We start from the raw sequence: 16,614 nt of genomic DNA, 5'->3' as shown, positions 1-16,614 counted from the left end.
CTGGTGTCGAACTCCTGACCTCAAGTGATCCGCCCGCCTCAGCCTCCCAAAGTGCTGGGATTACAGGCGTGAGCCATAGCGCCCCGCCCGTAATGTAACTTTGGGGGAAAGATATGAGTGGCTTACGTTTCAAATATTTCTGAATTTTTGAGTTATCTCAACTTGAAGCAAAGGCCCAGCAGTTCGATATCAGGAGTAATAAACGGTAAAGAAAACAGAAACAAATTACAATCAAGCAATGCCAATGAGCAAGAGAGTGTGACATGGCCCTTTTTAAGCCAGAGTAAACTCTTGTGAGCTTGCCACTAACTCCCATTTTAACAAAATTATTCGTTTTAGGAAACCGCAAGGTTTTTTTTTTGTTTTTCTTTAATTTTTTTAATCTTTGCAAGAGCTGTCAGATAAGAAGGTTGTATTATTTATTTGGTTCCAGATAAAATTTTGAACTATATCGAAATTATAGACTGGCTTTCTGGAAAGGAAATGGTCCTAGACAATTTATAGGCTAATGAGCAGAGACCCACCTTAACAAAATTTTGTCCCCAAAACGAAACAATAGAACACACGTGGGTGGATCCTAGTAGGGAGAAGGGGTGGGCGGGGTCAGGCACAGGGGGCGGAGCCAGCGCCACGGCGGAGGAGAGCCCAGTCCGGTCTCCGCCTCCGTGACGTCCCGGGAAGCACCGCCCACAGCTGCCCGGGACTCCAGTGATCGCCGCGGCTCGCTCGCGCCCCGGAAACTGCCCCTTCTCGGGGGTCATGATGGGCAGCAAGATGGCGTCTGCTAGTAGGGTCGTTCAGGTAAAGCAATTTGTCGCGTTTCCGCATCTTGGGCGGTAGGGACGGTGCTGACTATGGCGACGGCGTCGGGGAGTAAAGGCGGTGGCAGAGGCAGAGCGGTGACCGCGCCTCTGCGGAGGGCCAGTGACGGCGCCCGCGGGTGTGTGTGAGGATGGGACTTTGAGCCTGTTGGACCGGGCAGTGAGGTGGGTCCGGCGCCGAGGGTTCGAGCCTTGCGGCAACCGTGCAGCATCTTGGCAGGTAGGTCCTGTACCTACTGCCGGGATCCCCCGCTCCTCCGCCAGGACCTTGTTAGTCTTAGGCGTGTGCGGGTGAGGCGACCCTGGCGGTAGCCTGGCCAATCGCCGTCTAGGATTGGCTGTGGTGCCCCCGATCAGCCAATCGGAAGGAAGGCGGTAGCGGGGCGTGGAAGGAAGCGAACCCTGGATCTGACCCACTGTCCCTTCAAGGTCTCGGGAATGGTCGGGCAACTGGCCCCGCGTACTGCGTCCTCGCCGGAGCGGGTTCTCCCCAACCTCTCCAAGCGTCTGGCTACAGGCCAGATGAGGGAAATAGAAAAGTAAACTTAAGTTTAATTAGTATGTGTGTATATTAATGTGTGTGTGTGTGTATAAGCGTTGGTTTCACAAGCCTATTTTCCCCTGGTTTAGATAGACAGCTAAAGTAACTGTTAATCCACCTATCAGCTACTAACTCCTGATAGCCTTTTTATTTGTTTCTTCAGCTGTGGTTCTAACTTAGGTAAAATTATTATATAAGTGGAACACAACCTCCACTTTTGTGGTTGGTTTACATAGTCTTTGAAACTATATTATTTTATAATTGACTTTTATCTTTGATATGAGAAGTACATTCCGCTTTATATAAGTACATCTCTTAAAAGACCTTTTTCTAAATTCCTGAAATTGTTGTCTGAATGATAATCCTAGATCCCAGTCTTTGGTCCCATTGCAATGAATGATCCTTACTTATTCAGTGGGTAGTTACTGAGCATCAACTAGTTAAAGATTCTGTAAGGACTGAGAGACTGACAAAGGTCTGTTATCCATAATATATAACCATATGTATCAATAATATATAACAATTTAAAAATGGGTAAAAGACTTGGCGTGTTGCACAAAAGATACCCAAATGAGCAATGAACATTTTAAAAGGTGCTCAATATCATTACTTGCCAGGAAAATAAAAATTAAAACCATGAGGTCCTACACATCCACCAAAATGACTAAAATTTAGACGTCAGTGGTGATGAGAATGTGAAGCATCTGAAACCCTCAGTATTGCTGGTGGGAATATAAAATGTTATAGCCACTTTGGAAAGCTGTCAGTGTCTAATAGTTAAGCATGTATCTACCGTATGACCCAGCAATTCTACTCATAGGTTTATTGCCCAAGAGAAGTGAATGCACATACTGTCTCTGTACGTAAATGTTCACAGAAAAAAAAGAGTTACTAGCAAAGAACTGGGGTCCAGAGCTGAGGGGTTCCAGCCTGGCAGCAGGAGTGTGGCATCTCAGCAGGCAGGTACTATATATACTGCCATGGGGTCCCTGGCTCTATTTCTGATAGCCCCCAAACCACAAACAATCTCTATGTCTGTCTTTTGCATAAACAAATTGTGGTAGTTTGTTAAAATAGTACAGTCCAAAGCAATACTAACAGCTGATGTGTGCAAACAAATGAAGAAACTGTGAGATATACAGTAAGGAATGGTCTGTGCCCTTCTAACATAGGAACAAAGACCTGTACTCACCTATTTAGAATTCAAATCAGGTTCGTGATTGCGCTCTTAAAAAAAAAGAAAAAAGAGAGAATACAACCAATATGCTAATATAATATCACTTGAGCCTAGGAGTTTGACGCTGCAGTGAACCACAATCACCCCACTGCACCCCAGCCTGTGTAACAGAGCAAGACCTGGTCTCGAAAAATAAATAATAAAGTATGTGCTAATATTATGTAATAATTACATATAACATTAGCAAAATTTGTTGAGTATCTCTGTGACAGGCCTATAAAGCTAGGACTACAGTGCCAGTTAGAGTTTAGGCCAGGCTCACTGGTGCATGCCTGTAATCCCAACACTTTGGTAGTTTGAGGCAGGAGGATGGCTTGAGCCCAGGAGTTCAAGACCAACCTGGGCAACATAGCAAGACCCCATCTCTATAAAAATTTTAAAAAATTAGCTGAGCATGGTGACGTGCACCTGTGGTCCCAGCTACTCAGGAGGCTGAGGTGGGAAGATTGAGCCTGGGTGATCAAGGCTACAGTGAGCCATAATCATGCCACTGCATTCCAGCCTGGACAGTAGAGCTAGACCCTGACTCAAAAAAAAAAAAAAAAAACATAGAGCTTAGAATTTGGTTGTTGATCCATATCTTGAAGGAAGAGAAGAGTGCCAAAAGACTGATTGGTACAAACTGATAGGAAGTCACAAAGCGTGGTCTCAGAACATTAAGTAAAGACAAAGCCAGCTGGGCACGGTGGCTCACACCTGTACTCCCAACACTTTGGAAAGCCAAGGTGGGAAGATTGCTTGAGCCAGGAGTTCAAGATTAGCCTAGGCAACATAGCAAGACCCCATCTCTATAAAAATTAGCCAGGCAGCCGTCCCGTCTGGGATGTGAGGAGCGCCTCTGCCCGGCCGCCACCCCGTCTGGGAAGTGAGGCGCGCCTCTGCCTGGCCGCAGTGCAATCTTCCAAGTGTGAAGTGACAGCCTTTCTGCAGGTGTACCCAACAGCTCGGAAGAGACAGCAACCATCGAGAACGGGCCATGATGACGATGGCGGTTTTGTCGAAAAGAAAAGGGGGAAATGTGGGGAAAAGAAAGAGAGATCAGATTGTTACTGTGTCTGTGTAGAAAGAAGTAGACATAGGAGACTCCATTTTGTTCTGTACTAAGAAAAATTCTTCTGCCTTGGGATGCTGTTAATCTATAACCTTACCCCCAACCCCGTGCTCTCTGAAACATGTGCTGTGTCAACTCAGGGTTAAATGGATTAAGGGCGGTGCAAGATGTGCTTTGTTAAACAGATGCTTGAAGGCAGCATGCTCGTTAAGAGTCATCACTACTCCCTAATCTCAAGTACCCAGGGACGTAAACACTGCGGAAGGAAGGCCGCAGGGACCTCTGCCTAGGAAAACCAGAGACCTTTTTGTTCACGTGTTTATCTGCTGACCTTCTCTCCACTATTATCCTATGACCCTGCCACATCCCCCTCTCCGAGAAACACCCAAGAATGATCAATAAATACTAAAAAAAAAAAAAAAAAATTAGCCAGGCAGGAGGGGTAGTGTGTGGGTGTGTACCTGTAGTCCTAGCTACTTAGGAGGCTGAGGTGGAAAGATCACTTGAGCCCTGGAGTTTGACGCTGCAGTGAACCACGATCACTCCACTGCACCCCAGCCTGTGTAACAGAGCAAGACCTGGTCTCAAAAAATAAATAATGAAGTAAAACATTTTCAGACTGGCTAACAAATGAAAATCCAGTGCTATGCTGTTTATAAGAGGCATAGCTAAAACTAAGATTTGGAAAGGTAAAAATAAAGAGATAGTCAACTGATCTTTGACAAAACGAGCAAAGGGAATACAATGGAGAAAAGATAGTCTTTTCAACATAGTGCTGAAAAAATTGGATATCCATCTAGACACAGACCTCATGTTCTTCACAAAAATTAACTCAAAATGGATCCTAGACCTAAATGCAAAATGCAAAACTATAAAACCCTTAGAATATAACATAGGAGAAAATAAAAATAACCTTAGGTTTAGGAATGACTCTTTAGATATAACACCAAAGGCATGATCCATGAAAAATTAATTGATAAGCTGGACTTCATTAAAATAAAAAATTCTGCTCTGTGAGACACTGTCAAAAAAAGGCAAGCCACATATTGGGAGAAAATACTTTCAAAAGACATATCTGATAAAAGACTATTATAGAAAACATAAGGCTGGGCACGGTGACTCATGCCTGTAATCCCAGCACTTTGGGAGACCAAGGCGGGCAGATCACCTGAGGTCAGGAGTTCGAGACCAGCCTGGCCAACATGGCAAAACCCCATATCTATTAAAAGTACAAAAATTAGCTGGGCGTGGTGGCAGGTGCCTATAATCCCAGCTACAGGAGGCCAAGGCAGGAGAATCACTTGAACCTGGGAGGCGGAGGTTGCAGTAAGCCCACTGCACTCCAGCTGGGTGACAGAGCAAGACTCCATCTCAAAAAAAAAAAGAAAAGAAAAGAAAACAGAAGAACTCAACAATAAGAAAATAAATAAAAATAAATGACTGAATTTTAAAATGGGCAAAACAGCTGAACAGACACCTCATCAAAGAAAATACATTTTGGGAGGCTGAAGTAGGTGGATTGCTGGAGTCCAGGAGTTCAAGACCAGCCTGGCCAACATGGTGAAACCCTGTCTCTACAAAAAATACAAAAGTTAACTGGGTGTGGTGGTGCACCCCTGTAGTCCCAGCTACTTGGGAGGCTGAAGTGGGAGGATCGCTTTAAGTGGGAGGATTGCTTGAGCCTGGGAGGTTGAGGTTGCAGTGAGCTGAGATCATACCACTGTACTCCAGTCTGGGCAACAGAGTGTAACCTTGTCTCAAAAAAAAAAAAAAAAAGATATATTTAGATGACATATAAAATAGGTGTCATGAGTGACACCTAGGTCTAATGAAAAGATACTCAGCCAGGCATGGTGGCTCATGCCTGTAATCCCAGCACTTTGGGAGGCCGAGGTAGACGGTTCACCTGAGGTCAGGAGTTCGAGACCAGCCTGGCCAACGTGGCAAAACCCCATCTCTACTAAAAGTACAAAAATTAGCCAGGTGTGGTGGTGTGCACCTGTAATCCCAGCTACTTGGGAGGCTGAGGCAGGAGAACTGCTTGAACCTGGGAGGCGGAGGTTGCAGTGAGCCGAGATCATGCCATTGCACTCTAGCCTGGGCGACAGAATGAGACTCCGTCTCAAAAAAAAAAAAAAAAAGTTAGATGGATAGTTTGACCTTTTCTAGAATGTCGTATGGTTGCAGTCATACAGTGGGAGCCTTTTCAGATTGTCTTCTTAGTTATCCAGCTAATATACAGTTGGAGTTATTTTTTGTCATATTTGTATTTAGAATCTAAAAAGACAATTGAGAAGGGGAAATTTTTGTTTTGTTTGAGACAGGGTCTCACTTTATCACACATACTGGAGTGTAGTGGCATGATCATGGCTCACTGCAGCCTTGACCTCCCAAGGTTCAAGTGATCCTCCTGCCTCAGCCCCCCAAATAGCTGGGACTGAAGGTGTGCAGCACCACTCGCAGCTAAGTTTTTGGTATTTTTTGTAGAGACAGAGTTTCGCCATGTTGCCCAGGCTGGTTTCAAACTCCTGAGCTCAAGAAATCCACCTGCCTCAGACTCCCAAATTGCTGAGATTACAGGTGTGAGTCACCACACCCAATCAAGAAGGGGAAATGTGAGCATAAGCTAAATATCAGATGATAGTAGGAATTATTGTTAGTTAAGTGTGGCAAAAGTATTGGGGCTCACCTGAACAAAAACTAGGATGAACTAAGGTGTCTACCATGATTATATTTGGAATCTTGTTAGTTAATAAAGTGACTTTTTTTTTTTTTTTTTTGAGATAAGATCTTGCTGTTTTCCAGGCTGCAGTGCAGTAGCATGATCTTGGCTGATTTACTATAGCCTCAACCTCTCGGGTTCAAGTGATCTTCCCACCTAAGCGTTCCAAGTAGCTGGGACTACAGGCCCACGCCACCATGCCCGGCTAACTTTTTAAATTTTTAGTAGAGACAGGGTCTGACTATATTGCCCAGGCTGGTCTTGAACTCCTGGGCTCAAGTGATCCTCCTGCCTCAGCCTCTCAAAGTGCTGGGATTACATGCATGAGCCACTGAGCCTGGCTTCACTGCTTTCAAATTGGAAAAAAAAAAAGTATTGGAGTTATGATTTAACAAAAATTCTGTTTGTCAGTAATGTGTGGAAGATATTAACAGATGAGATGGGATTAAATGTATGGGATTTGTTTAATCAGGGAAGGGATGATGAAATAAGATTGACTATATTATTGTTGAAGTTGTGTGATGAATATATCAGGGTTTATTGTATTTATTTATTTATTATTAATTTTTTTTTGAGATGGAGTCTTGCTCTGTCACCCAGGCTGGAGTGCAGTGGCGCCATCTCGGCTCACTGCAAGCTCCGCCTCCTGGGTTCACGCCATTCTCCTGCCTCAGCCTCCCAAGTAGCTGGGACTACAGGTGCCCGCCACCACGCCCGGCTAATTTTTGTATTTTTAGTAGAGATGAGGTTTCACCATGTTAGCCAGGATGGTCTCAAACTCCTGACCTCATGATCCACCCACCTCGGCCTCCCAAAGTGCTGGGATTACAGGCGTGAGCCACTGCGCCCGGCCTATATCAGGGTTTATTTTATACCATTCTACTTTTTTGCATTTAAAACACTTTCTAGGGCTGGGTGTAGTGGCTCATGCCTGTAATCCCTGTACTTTGGGCGGCCAAGGCAGGAGGATTGCTTAAGCCCAAGAGTTCAAGACCCACCTAAGGAACATAGGGAGATCCCATCTCCACAAAAAATTTTAAAAATTAGCCAGGCATGGTGGTGCACACTTGTAGTCCCAGTTACTTTGGAGGCTAAGGTGGGAGGATCCCTTGAGCCTGGGAGGTTGAGGCTGTAATGAGCTGTGATCATACCACTGCACTAGGTGACAAGAGCAAGACCCTATCTCAAAATAAAAATTTTTTTTGTTAAAAAGTAGGGATACCAAACAGTGGGAATTTAATTTATAGGACCGTATTATTATTATTATTGGTTGTTTTTTGTTTTTGTTTTTTGTTTTTTTAGATGGAGTCTTGCTCTGTTGCCCAGGCTGGAGTGCAGTGGTACAGTCTTGGCTCACTGCAACCTCCGCCTCCTGAGTTCAAGTGATTTCTCATGCCCCAGCCTCCTGAGTAGCTGGGATCACAGGCGTGCGCCACCACACGCAGCTAATTTTTGTATTTTTAGTAGAGACGGGGTTTCACCATGTTGACCAGGTTGGTCTTGAACTCCTGACCTCAAGTGATCTGTCCACTTCAGCCTTCCAAAGTGCTGGGATTACAGGTGTTAGACACCGTGCCCAGCCTATAAGGCCATATTAAATCATGTTTTTAAGTATATAAAAGCAATGTTGCAAATGATTCCTTCTCTGCAGTGTATGTACATTTGTATAAGTATATAATACATATTTACATGCCTATACAGTTAGACCTAACTTACAAATGGTTTATTCACGTATTTGGCAACTGTTACTTGGGCATTTACCATGTAACAGGAGTGCTACTGCAGAAGTGCTTAGTTTTCTGTCTCTGACTGTCCAGGAGCTTAGTGCTCTTCTATAATCATTGGCTAACTTATCTGTCCTCTGAAAACATAAGGAGAGTTTTTAACTCAGACTTTGGAATTTGGGAAAGGTTCTTAGAGAAGAGTGACATTTGAGCTGTTGCAAAGGATAAGCAGTCAGAAGGATAGGCATGGAAGTGGAATGGGATGGGAGGGAGATTTCATGGCAGAGGACGTAAGCTGTAGATGGAATGAGGATAAATAGGATGAATTGGGGAAAGGAAAAATACTTCAGAATACTTGGAGCAATAGGTACATAAGAGAGTAGGGGAGAAAGGCTGGCAAAGTAGGGAGAGGCCAGATCACAATGGGTGTTGTGAGTGCCAGATAAGAGTTTGAACTTTATCCTAAAAGCTGTGGAACATTTTTCAAACTTCTTTTTTTTTTCTTTTAAGTTGTAGAGAGGGAGTCTCATTTTCTTGTTCAGGCTGGTCTCAAACTCCTGGGCTTAAGCCATCTTCCCAAAGTGCTGGGATTACAGGCATGAGCCACTGACCTCAGCCAGTTTTCAAACTTCTAAATAGGGGAGTGATGATAGGATAGATAGAACATTCTCTTAAGAAGCTTGGCTATGAAAGTGAAGAAACAGTTAATAGGGAAGTTTTTTTTTTTTGAGACAGAGCCTCTCTCTGTCACTCAGGCTGGAGTGCAGTGGCTCGATCTCGGACTTCCACTCCAGGGTTCAAGCAATTTTCTGCCTTAGCCTCCCGAGTAGCTGGGATTACAGGCGCCCACCACCACGCCCGGCTAATTTTTTTATTTTTTTAGTAGAGACAGGGTTTCACCGTCTTGGCCAGGCTGGTCTTGAATTCGTGACCTCATGATCCACACGCCTTGGCCTCCCAAAGTGCTGGGATGATAGGTGTGAGCCACGGTGTGCAGCTTTTTTTTTTTTTTTTTTTTTTTTTTTTTGAGACAAAGTCTTGCTCTTTCACCTAGGCTGGAGTGCAGTGGCACAATCTCGGCTCACTGCAACCTCTGCCTCCCAGGTTCAAGCGATTCTCCTGCCTCAGCCTCCCGAGTACCTGGGACTACAGGTGTGTGCCACCACGCCTGGCTACTTTTTTTGTATTTTTACTAGAGACGGGGTTTCTCCGTGTTAGCCAGAATGGTCTCGATCTCCTGACCTCATGATCCACCCACCTCGGCCTCTCAAAGTGCTGGCATTACAAGTGTGAGCCACCATGCCCGGCCGAGAAGTTTTTTAGCATGGAAGACTTGAGCATGATTTTATGGTGAGGGAGAGAACACATTCCAGCATTTTCTCACAGCCACAGAATTACAGTGGTGAATTTTTAGGCCAATCCCATACCTATTTGCTTCTGTGCCCACATAAAATGCATAATATGTACTACAAATATATAAATATATTGCAGATAAACCCACCTCAGTCTCATTCGTTACATAGCAATTTATAGATTAGTTGAAAATAGTACTTTGTTCATTAGATTCTTAGCATTGTATATTCAGAAGATTTCATATTGACAGGTCCATTTAAGGTCCTCTGTACCACTATCTGGAATTTTACGGACAAAAATGTTAATACTTTTCAAACATCTGTTCCAAAAACAGTATTCCAAAAATATGTATTCCAGGCCAGGCATGGTGGCTCATGCCTGTAATCCCAGCACTTTGGGAGGCCGTTCGAAACCAGCCTGGCCAACATGGTGAAACCCTGTCTCTACTAAAAATATAAAAATTAGCCGGGCGTGGTGACGGGCACCTGTAATCCCAGCTACTCGGGAGGCGGAGGCAGGAGAATCACTTGAACCCTTGAGGCGGAGGTTGCAGTGAGCCGTGATTGCAGCACTGTACTCCAGTCTGAGTGACACAGCAAGACTCTGTCTCAAAAAAAAAAAAAAAAAAAGTATTCCTATGGGTATAGGAAAAAGACTAAAATAAAGTGCTATCAAATGTTTTAATTTGGGCCGGGCATGGTGGCCCATGCCTGTAATCCCAGCACTTTGGGAAGCCGAAGCAGGTGGATCATTTGAGGTCAGGAGTTCAAGACCAGCCTGGGTAAAATGGGGAAACTCCATATCTACTAAAAATACAAAAATTAGCGGGGTGTGGTGGCGCAGGCCTGTAATCCTGGCTACTCAGGAGGCTGAGGCAGGAGAATTGCTTGAACCTGGGAGGCGGAGGTTGCAGTGAACAGAGATTACGCCACTACATTCCAGCCTGGGTGACAGAGGGAGACTCCATCTCAAAAAAAAAAAAAGTCTTTTATTTGTTTTACGTGGGTCTTGGGATTATAGTGTTTTCTTCTTTGTGCTTTTCTGTGTTCTTCCAAATGTTTTACACAGAATTTGTGTTACTTTTGTAGTCAAAAAAAGTATTCTTTAATTTTCTAATTTTCAAAATGATTGTTTTTTCTTCCCTGTTAGGTATTAATATAGTAGGGAAATAACACTCAAAACAAGTCAGGAGGCCAGGTGCAGTGGTTCATGCCTGAAATCCTAGCACTTTGGGAGGCTAAGGCAAGAAGATTGCTTGTACCTAGGAGCAGGAGGCGGAGGTTGCGGTAAGGCCACATCATGCCAGTGCACTCCATCCTGGGCAACAAGCCAGACGCTGTCTCAACAAAAAATTTAAAAAGTCAGTAAATTTCTGCCGGGTGCGGTGGCTCACACCTGTAATCCCAGCACTTTAGGAGGCCAAGGTGGGCGGATCATGAGGTCAGGAGATTGAGACCACCTTGGCTAACACGGTGAAACCCCGTCTCTACTAAAAGTGAAAAAAACTAGCTGGGCGTGGTGGCACGTGCCTATAGTCCCAGCTACTCGGGAGGCTGGGGCAGGAGAATCGCTTGAACACAGGAGGTGGAGGTTCCAGTGAGCTGAGATCGTGCCGCTGCACTCCAGCCTGGGCGACAGAGTGAGACTCCGTCTGAAAAAAGAAAAAAAAAAAAAAAAAAGGCAGTAAATTTCCAGTGTTTTTTCTTTGAGATGGGGTCTCACTCTGTTGCCCAGGCTGGAGTGCAGTGGCAAGATCTGAGCTCACTGCAACCTCTGCCTCCTTGGTTCAAGTGATCCTCCCACCTCAGCCTCCCAAGTAGCTGGAACTACAGGCACATAGCACCACATTTTTTTTTTTTTTTTTTTTTTGAGACGGAGTCTCGCTCTGTGGTCAGACTGAAGTATGGTGGCACTATCTCTGCTCACTGCAACCTCTGCCTCCTGCGTTCAAGCGATTCTCCTGCCTCAGCCTCCTGAGTAGCTGGGATTACAGGTGTGCACTACCACCATGCCCTGCTAATTTTTGTATTTTTAGTAGATACGAGGTTTCACCCTGTTGGTCAGGCTGCTCTCGAACTCCTGACCTCGTGATCCACCTGCCTCGGCCTTCCAAAGTGCTGGGATTACAGGTGTGAGCCACCATGCCCAGCCACCTTTTTTTTTCTTTTTTTAAGATGGAGTCTCACTCTGTAGCCCAGGCTAGAGTGCAGTGGCACGATCTCAGCTCACTGCAACCTCTGCCTCCGGAGTCCCGGTTGGTTCAAGCAGTTCTCCTGCCTCAGCCTCCCAAGTAGCTAGGATTACAGGCACGCATCACCATGCCCAGCTAATTTTTGTATTTTTAGTAGAGATGGGGTTTCACCATGTTGGCCAGGCTGGTCTTGAACTCCTGACCTCGTGATCCGCCCGCCTCGGCCTCCCAAAGTGTTGGGATTATAGGCGTGAGCCATCACACTGGGCCTTGTTTTTCTTTTTGTTTTTGTTTTAATTTTTGGTAGAGACGGGGTTTCACCATGTTGCCCAGGCTGGTCTCAAACTCCTGCACTCACGCAATCTGCCCGTCTGGGCCTCCCAAAATGTTGGGATTACAGGCATAAGCCACTGCACCCAGCCAGCTTTCATTCTTACCGATCTATAAGTCATGCAACATAAACTCTACATCATCTCCTCCATTGGGTTGCTTTGAAGTGAAGTACACCTTCGATAGTACAATGAAAGTCTTGTGATATATAAAGTACAAAGTTGTGTTTACCAGGTAGACCAGTTAATAATTCATAGACCAGCTTTCCTGGTTGGGGAAGAGTATAATTTAAAGTTGCTGTAAAATAGTAATTTTAACAAAAGTATCTACTTATGAGGTTTAGTAGATCATTTCTTTTAGTTAATGAGATTGTTTTTCATGCATATTACTTTTCATTTAGGTAGTCAAACCACACACTCCATTAATAAGGTTTCCTGACAGAAGAGACAATCCTAAACCCAATGGTGAGTTGTATTTTATTTAAATTTCTTTTAAAATTGTGTACATGAATATTTATAAATGAGTATTTTATTATAGGCAATATTTCTCATTTTAAAATCAGTTAAGACTATTGTAGCTTAGATCAAAATAGTGCCTTATGTAGCATGCAAGTAGAAATTAACTTATGGCTGGGCGCGGTGGCTCACGCCTGTCATCCCAGCACTTTGGGAGGCCGAGGCAGGCGGATCACCTGAGGTCAGGAGTTCAAGACCATCCTGGCCAACATGGTGAAACCCTGTCTCTACTAAAAAATACAAAAAATTAGCCAGGCGTGGTGGCGGGCTCCTATAGTCCCAGCTACTCGGGAGGCTGAGGCATAGAATTGCTTGAACCCACGAGGCGGAGGTTGCAGTGAGCCAAGATCATGCCACTGCACTCCAGCCTGGGTGACAGGGCAAGACTTTGTCTCAAAAAAAAAAAAAAATTATTACCTCTATTTTATTTTATTTTTTGAGACAGGGTCTTGCTCTGTCGCCCAGGCTGGAGTGCAGTGGTGCTATCTTGGCACACTGCAGTCTCCCCCTCCCGGGTTAAAGCAATTCTCATGCTTCAGCATCCTTAGTAGCTGGGATTACAGGCATACACCAGCACGCCTGGCTAATTTTTGTATTTTTAGTAGAGACAGGGTTTCACCATGTTGCCTAGGCTGGTCTCGACTCCTGATCTCAGGTGATCTGCCTGCCTCCGCCTCCCAAAGTGCTGGGATTACAGGCGTGAGCCACTCACCTGGCCTTTATTACCCCTATTTTAAAAGGTAGTGACTCAACAGAAGATGTCTCTGAATTTCTAGTGAGTTTATATGGGCAAAATTTTGTCCTACCTTTATTCTCTCCTATCCTTTAGAAGATTCTCCCATGCTTACATTTGCAGAGACTGGGAAAATAATAACCATTCCTGTTTCTCTCCTCACCAACCATCTTTTCTTTCATTCATTCATTTATCTATTCATCTAGTCAGTAAATATTTTTTGGATTGCCTTAATCCTTAGCATTTATTCAAAATTAATGGGAGAAGATTCTGAAAGGGTTCTGTTTTTCTTTGATTCCCGCCCTTTTTTAAAAAAACCAGATCCTCTGTGCCTCTCTTGATCTTTAATTCAGGCAATTTTAACACATTTTATAGGTATATTTTTAGCTTATTGTAACTATTGAAGAATTAAGATGTTTAAACAAGTGTAAAGATATTGAGAAAACTACCCTCATTTACATTTACTGACTTTCTTATTCCTTATTGTAAGATATTACCTGTAAACTCCACCATGTGTTGGCCTATGAGGGGTTATGTGACATAAGCTTAAGTAGTGTAGGTTCCCCTAAAGGGTTGAATTCCACTAACTAGAAATTTCATTATTTTACATTTTTGTAATTCATTTACTTAAGACTGCCCCTTAGCTGGGTGCAGTGGCACATGCCTATAATCCTGACTACTCACAGGCTGAGGTGGGATGGCTGGCAGGATGTTTGCTTGAGCCCAGGAGTTCAAGATCAGCCTGGGCAACAAAGCAAGACCCCATCTGTAAACAATAAATGTATAAAAATTTTAAAGCTACCTCCTTATTTGTTTTTAAAAACCTTTATGAAATTATATATAGCCAACTGAGTTACTCTACAATATTTACCTTTTGGAATTATAATACTTCAAGAGTTATTTGAAGAATGACTTCATTTCAAGAATGACTTGATTATTTGATAGTATTTTAAGACTCAGTATTTTGACATCTGAACAATTTCTCTAATAAGGTCTTTTTTTTTTTTAATTTCAGTATCAGAAGCTTTGAGATCAGCAGGGCTACCATCTCACTCTTCTGTAATTTCACAACATTCTAAAGGAAGTAAATCACCAGATTTGCTGATGTATCAGGGTCCACCAGACACTGCAGAAATAATAAAAACATTACCTCAGAAATACAGAAGGAAACTTGTGTCTCAAGAAGAAATGGAATTTATCCAAGTATGTCGTTGCTCTTTATCCCAAGACTACGCAAAACACCATAACATTTGGGCTTTGGGGATTTCATTTGCTGATTTACATGCTATTCCTATTGTCTTGTCAGAGTGTGGTCAGAGCTAAGACAGGATGGTCAGGTAGGCCAAGACTATGAGAAAGAAACCATAGTCAAATCCCTCTGTAAATATGCATGATATATCAATATCAATAGATATAATCACATAAAAAACAGCTCTTTGGGGTCCTGAATAATTTTTCAGAGTGTAAAGAGCTTCTGATACCAAGAAATTTAAGGACAGGTCAACCTTGAGTCCCTTCCAGGTCTGAAATTATAAGAATTGATAAGAGGGCTGGGCATGGTGGCTCACGCCTGTAATCCCAGCACTTTGGGAGGCCAAGGCAGGTGGGTCACCTGAGGTCAGGACTTGGAAACCAGCCTGGCCAATGTGGTGAAACCTCGTCTCTACTAAAAATACAAAAATTAGCTGGGTGTGGTGGCGGGTACCTGTAATCCCAGCTACTCGGGAGGCTGAGGCAGGAGAATCTCTTGAACCCGGGAGGCGGAGGTTGCAGTGAGCCAAGGTCACGCCACTGCACTCTAGCTTGGGCAAGAGTGAAACTCTGGAAACTCCATCTCAAAAAAAAAAAAAAAAAAAAGAATTGATATGAGTGCCCAAAAGTTTTGACTAATTCAAAACTATTTTTTAAAAACCAAAGATTACTTACTGAAGATTGTATAAATTTGTAAAATTGCCATCAAAACATTTCCTGAGTCAATTTAACATCTAATCTTACTGCTTTATTTTTTCCTTTTCAGCGTGGAGGTCCTGAATAACCATGGTGGCTGCTGTTTGTCATCAGACAATAGAATTGTCTTTACAATAAAGGACTTCCAAAATGACAGATGAGAAACTGTATATTAAACACCTTTAATAAATATTATGAAAAAAATGAAATATAGAAAATTTAGATGGACACTTGTATTTGCTAATTTATGTATCTTGGTCAGCTTCTCCACAAGCTTACCTAATTGTTTATATACTTTATACTTATTAAAGTATACATTTTTAAATGTTAGCCTATTAATTTACTCTTGATTATCAAACATTACCAGTGTTGAACTATTAAAAGCACACAATGTGTAGTAAACTATCATAGGATTCCCATAATTTCACTTTACTTTCTGTTTAGGCATGGAAAAATTTATCAGTCAGAATTGCTGTTTTAGGGACATGATTTTCCTGAAATTGGGTGAGGATCAGTGAAATAATTACTCTATTACTTGTTCTTAATTCTCTGTTCTCTAATGTTTTTTCATTCACAAGTTTACTGGAGTATAACTGGCTTAGTAAGTATATCCTACTCTGAATGATAAAAATATAGTCAAGTTAAAATAGGTGACTATACTATTAAGATAGAGATCATACAAAAGATTCCAAAGAAAGTCAAAAAGTGTAAAATGGAAAATAAGAGAGCAAAATGAATATAGCATAGGAATAAAGATTTCACTAGAAATTGCAATTTATTATGTTTTGGAGGTTGTAAGGAAGTCTTGTTTTTTGGTTTGTTTTACTGTTTTGTGATCTTGTATGCAAATCCTGATAACCATTAACCTTCTCAAACTTAATGTCTGAGAGCCTCATAAAATCAACATAAATATTTACTTATTAAGCAGTTTATGAAACTTTAATGGGGCCCCTCCTGTGCCAAGGGTACGTATATTGTGAATTAAAGCCTCACAAAGCTAAATAAATTCTCTTCCATACCTTTAATGATTTCTAGAATATGCTTTAAAGAAGTCCTCCCTGAGAGTTAAGGGTAGGTCATGAGCAAGAAATAGAATTGGCTTCGAGTATGCTTCTGTATTTACTCAGTTGACTGTGGGTTAATTTTTACTTATTTCTACTACTCCACAGAGTTGATCTACTTCTCTTATAAATTTTTTGCTGTGGCCTAGTGTAAATGTTGTTCAGCACAAATATGAGAGTTTGATGCTGGCAATAAGCTGTTCAGGTGACTCATTGAAAAACATGATTCAGGCCAGGTGCAGTGGCTCATGCTTTGTTAATACCAGCACTTTGGGGAGCCAAGGCAGGTTGATCACCTGAGGTCAGGAGTTCAAGACCAGCCTGGCCGACAGGTGAAACCCCGCCTCTACTAAAAATACAAAAATTAGCCAGGCAATGTGACACACCT

The 16,614-nt window shown here is 42.9% G+C and overlaps 1 protein-coding gene across 1 annotated transcript; it reads left to right on the top strand.

The window, feature by feature from the left end:
- Positions 1 to 619: 619 nt before the first annotated feature.
- Positions 620 to 16,190, top strand: KGD4 (alpha-ketoglutarate dehydrogenase subunit 4). Its single transcript, XM_034960006.3, has 4 exons — positions 620 to 801; positions 12,371 to 12,434; positions 14,234 to 14,421; positions 15,236 to 16,190. Exons 1-4 carry the CDS (start codon positions 760 to 762, stop codon positions 15,251 to 15,253), a joined length of 312 nt encoding a protein of 103 aa, XP_034815897.1. The 5' UTR covers positions 620 to 759; the 3' UTR covers positions 15,254 to 16,190.
- The last annotated feature ends 424 nt before the right edge of the window (positions 16,191 to 16,614 follow it).

This window comes from Pan paniscus, chromosome 4 (genome assembly GCF_029289425.2).
Source record: "Pan paniscus chromosome 4, NHGRI_mPanPan1-v2.0_pri, whole genome shotgun sequence".
Classification (NCBI taxonomy): domain Eukaryota; kingdom Metazoa; phylum Chordata; class Mammalia; order Primates; family Hominidae; genus Pan; species Pan paniscus.
This window is presented reverse-complemented; position numbering and strand designations above follow the sequence as displayed.

Coding starts and splice junctions, on each gene's coding strand:
- KGD4 (XM_034960006.3), top strand. CDS start 760: ATGATGGGCAGCAAGATGGCGTCTGCTAGTAGGGTCGTTCAG. Junction 802..12,370: donor CTGCTAGTAGGGTCGTTCAG/GTAAAGCAATTT, acceptor CTTTTCATTTAG/GTAGTCAAACCACACACTCC. Junction 12,435..14,233: donor AGACAATCCTAAACCCAATG/GTGAGTTGTATT, acceptor TTTTAATTTCAG/TATCAGAAGCTTTGAGATCA.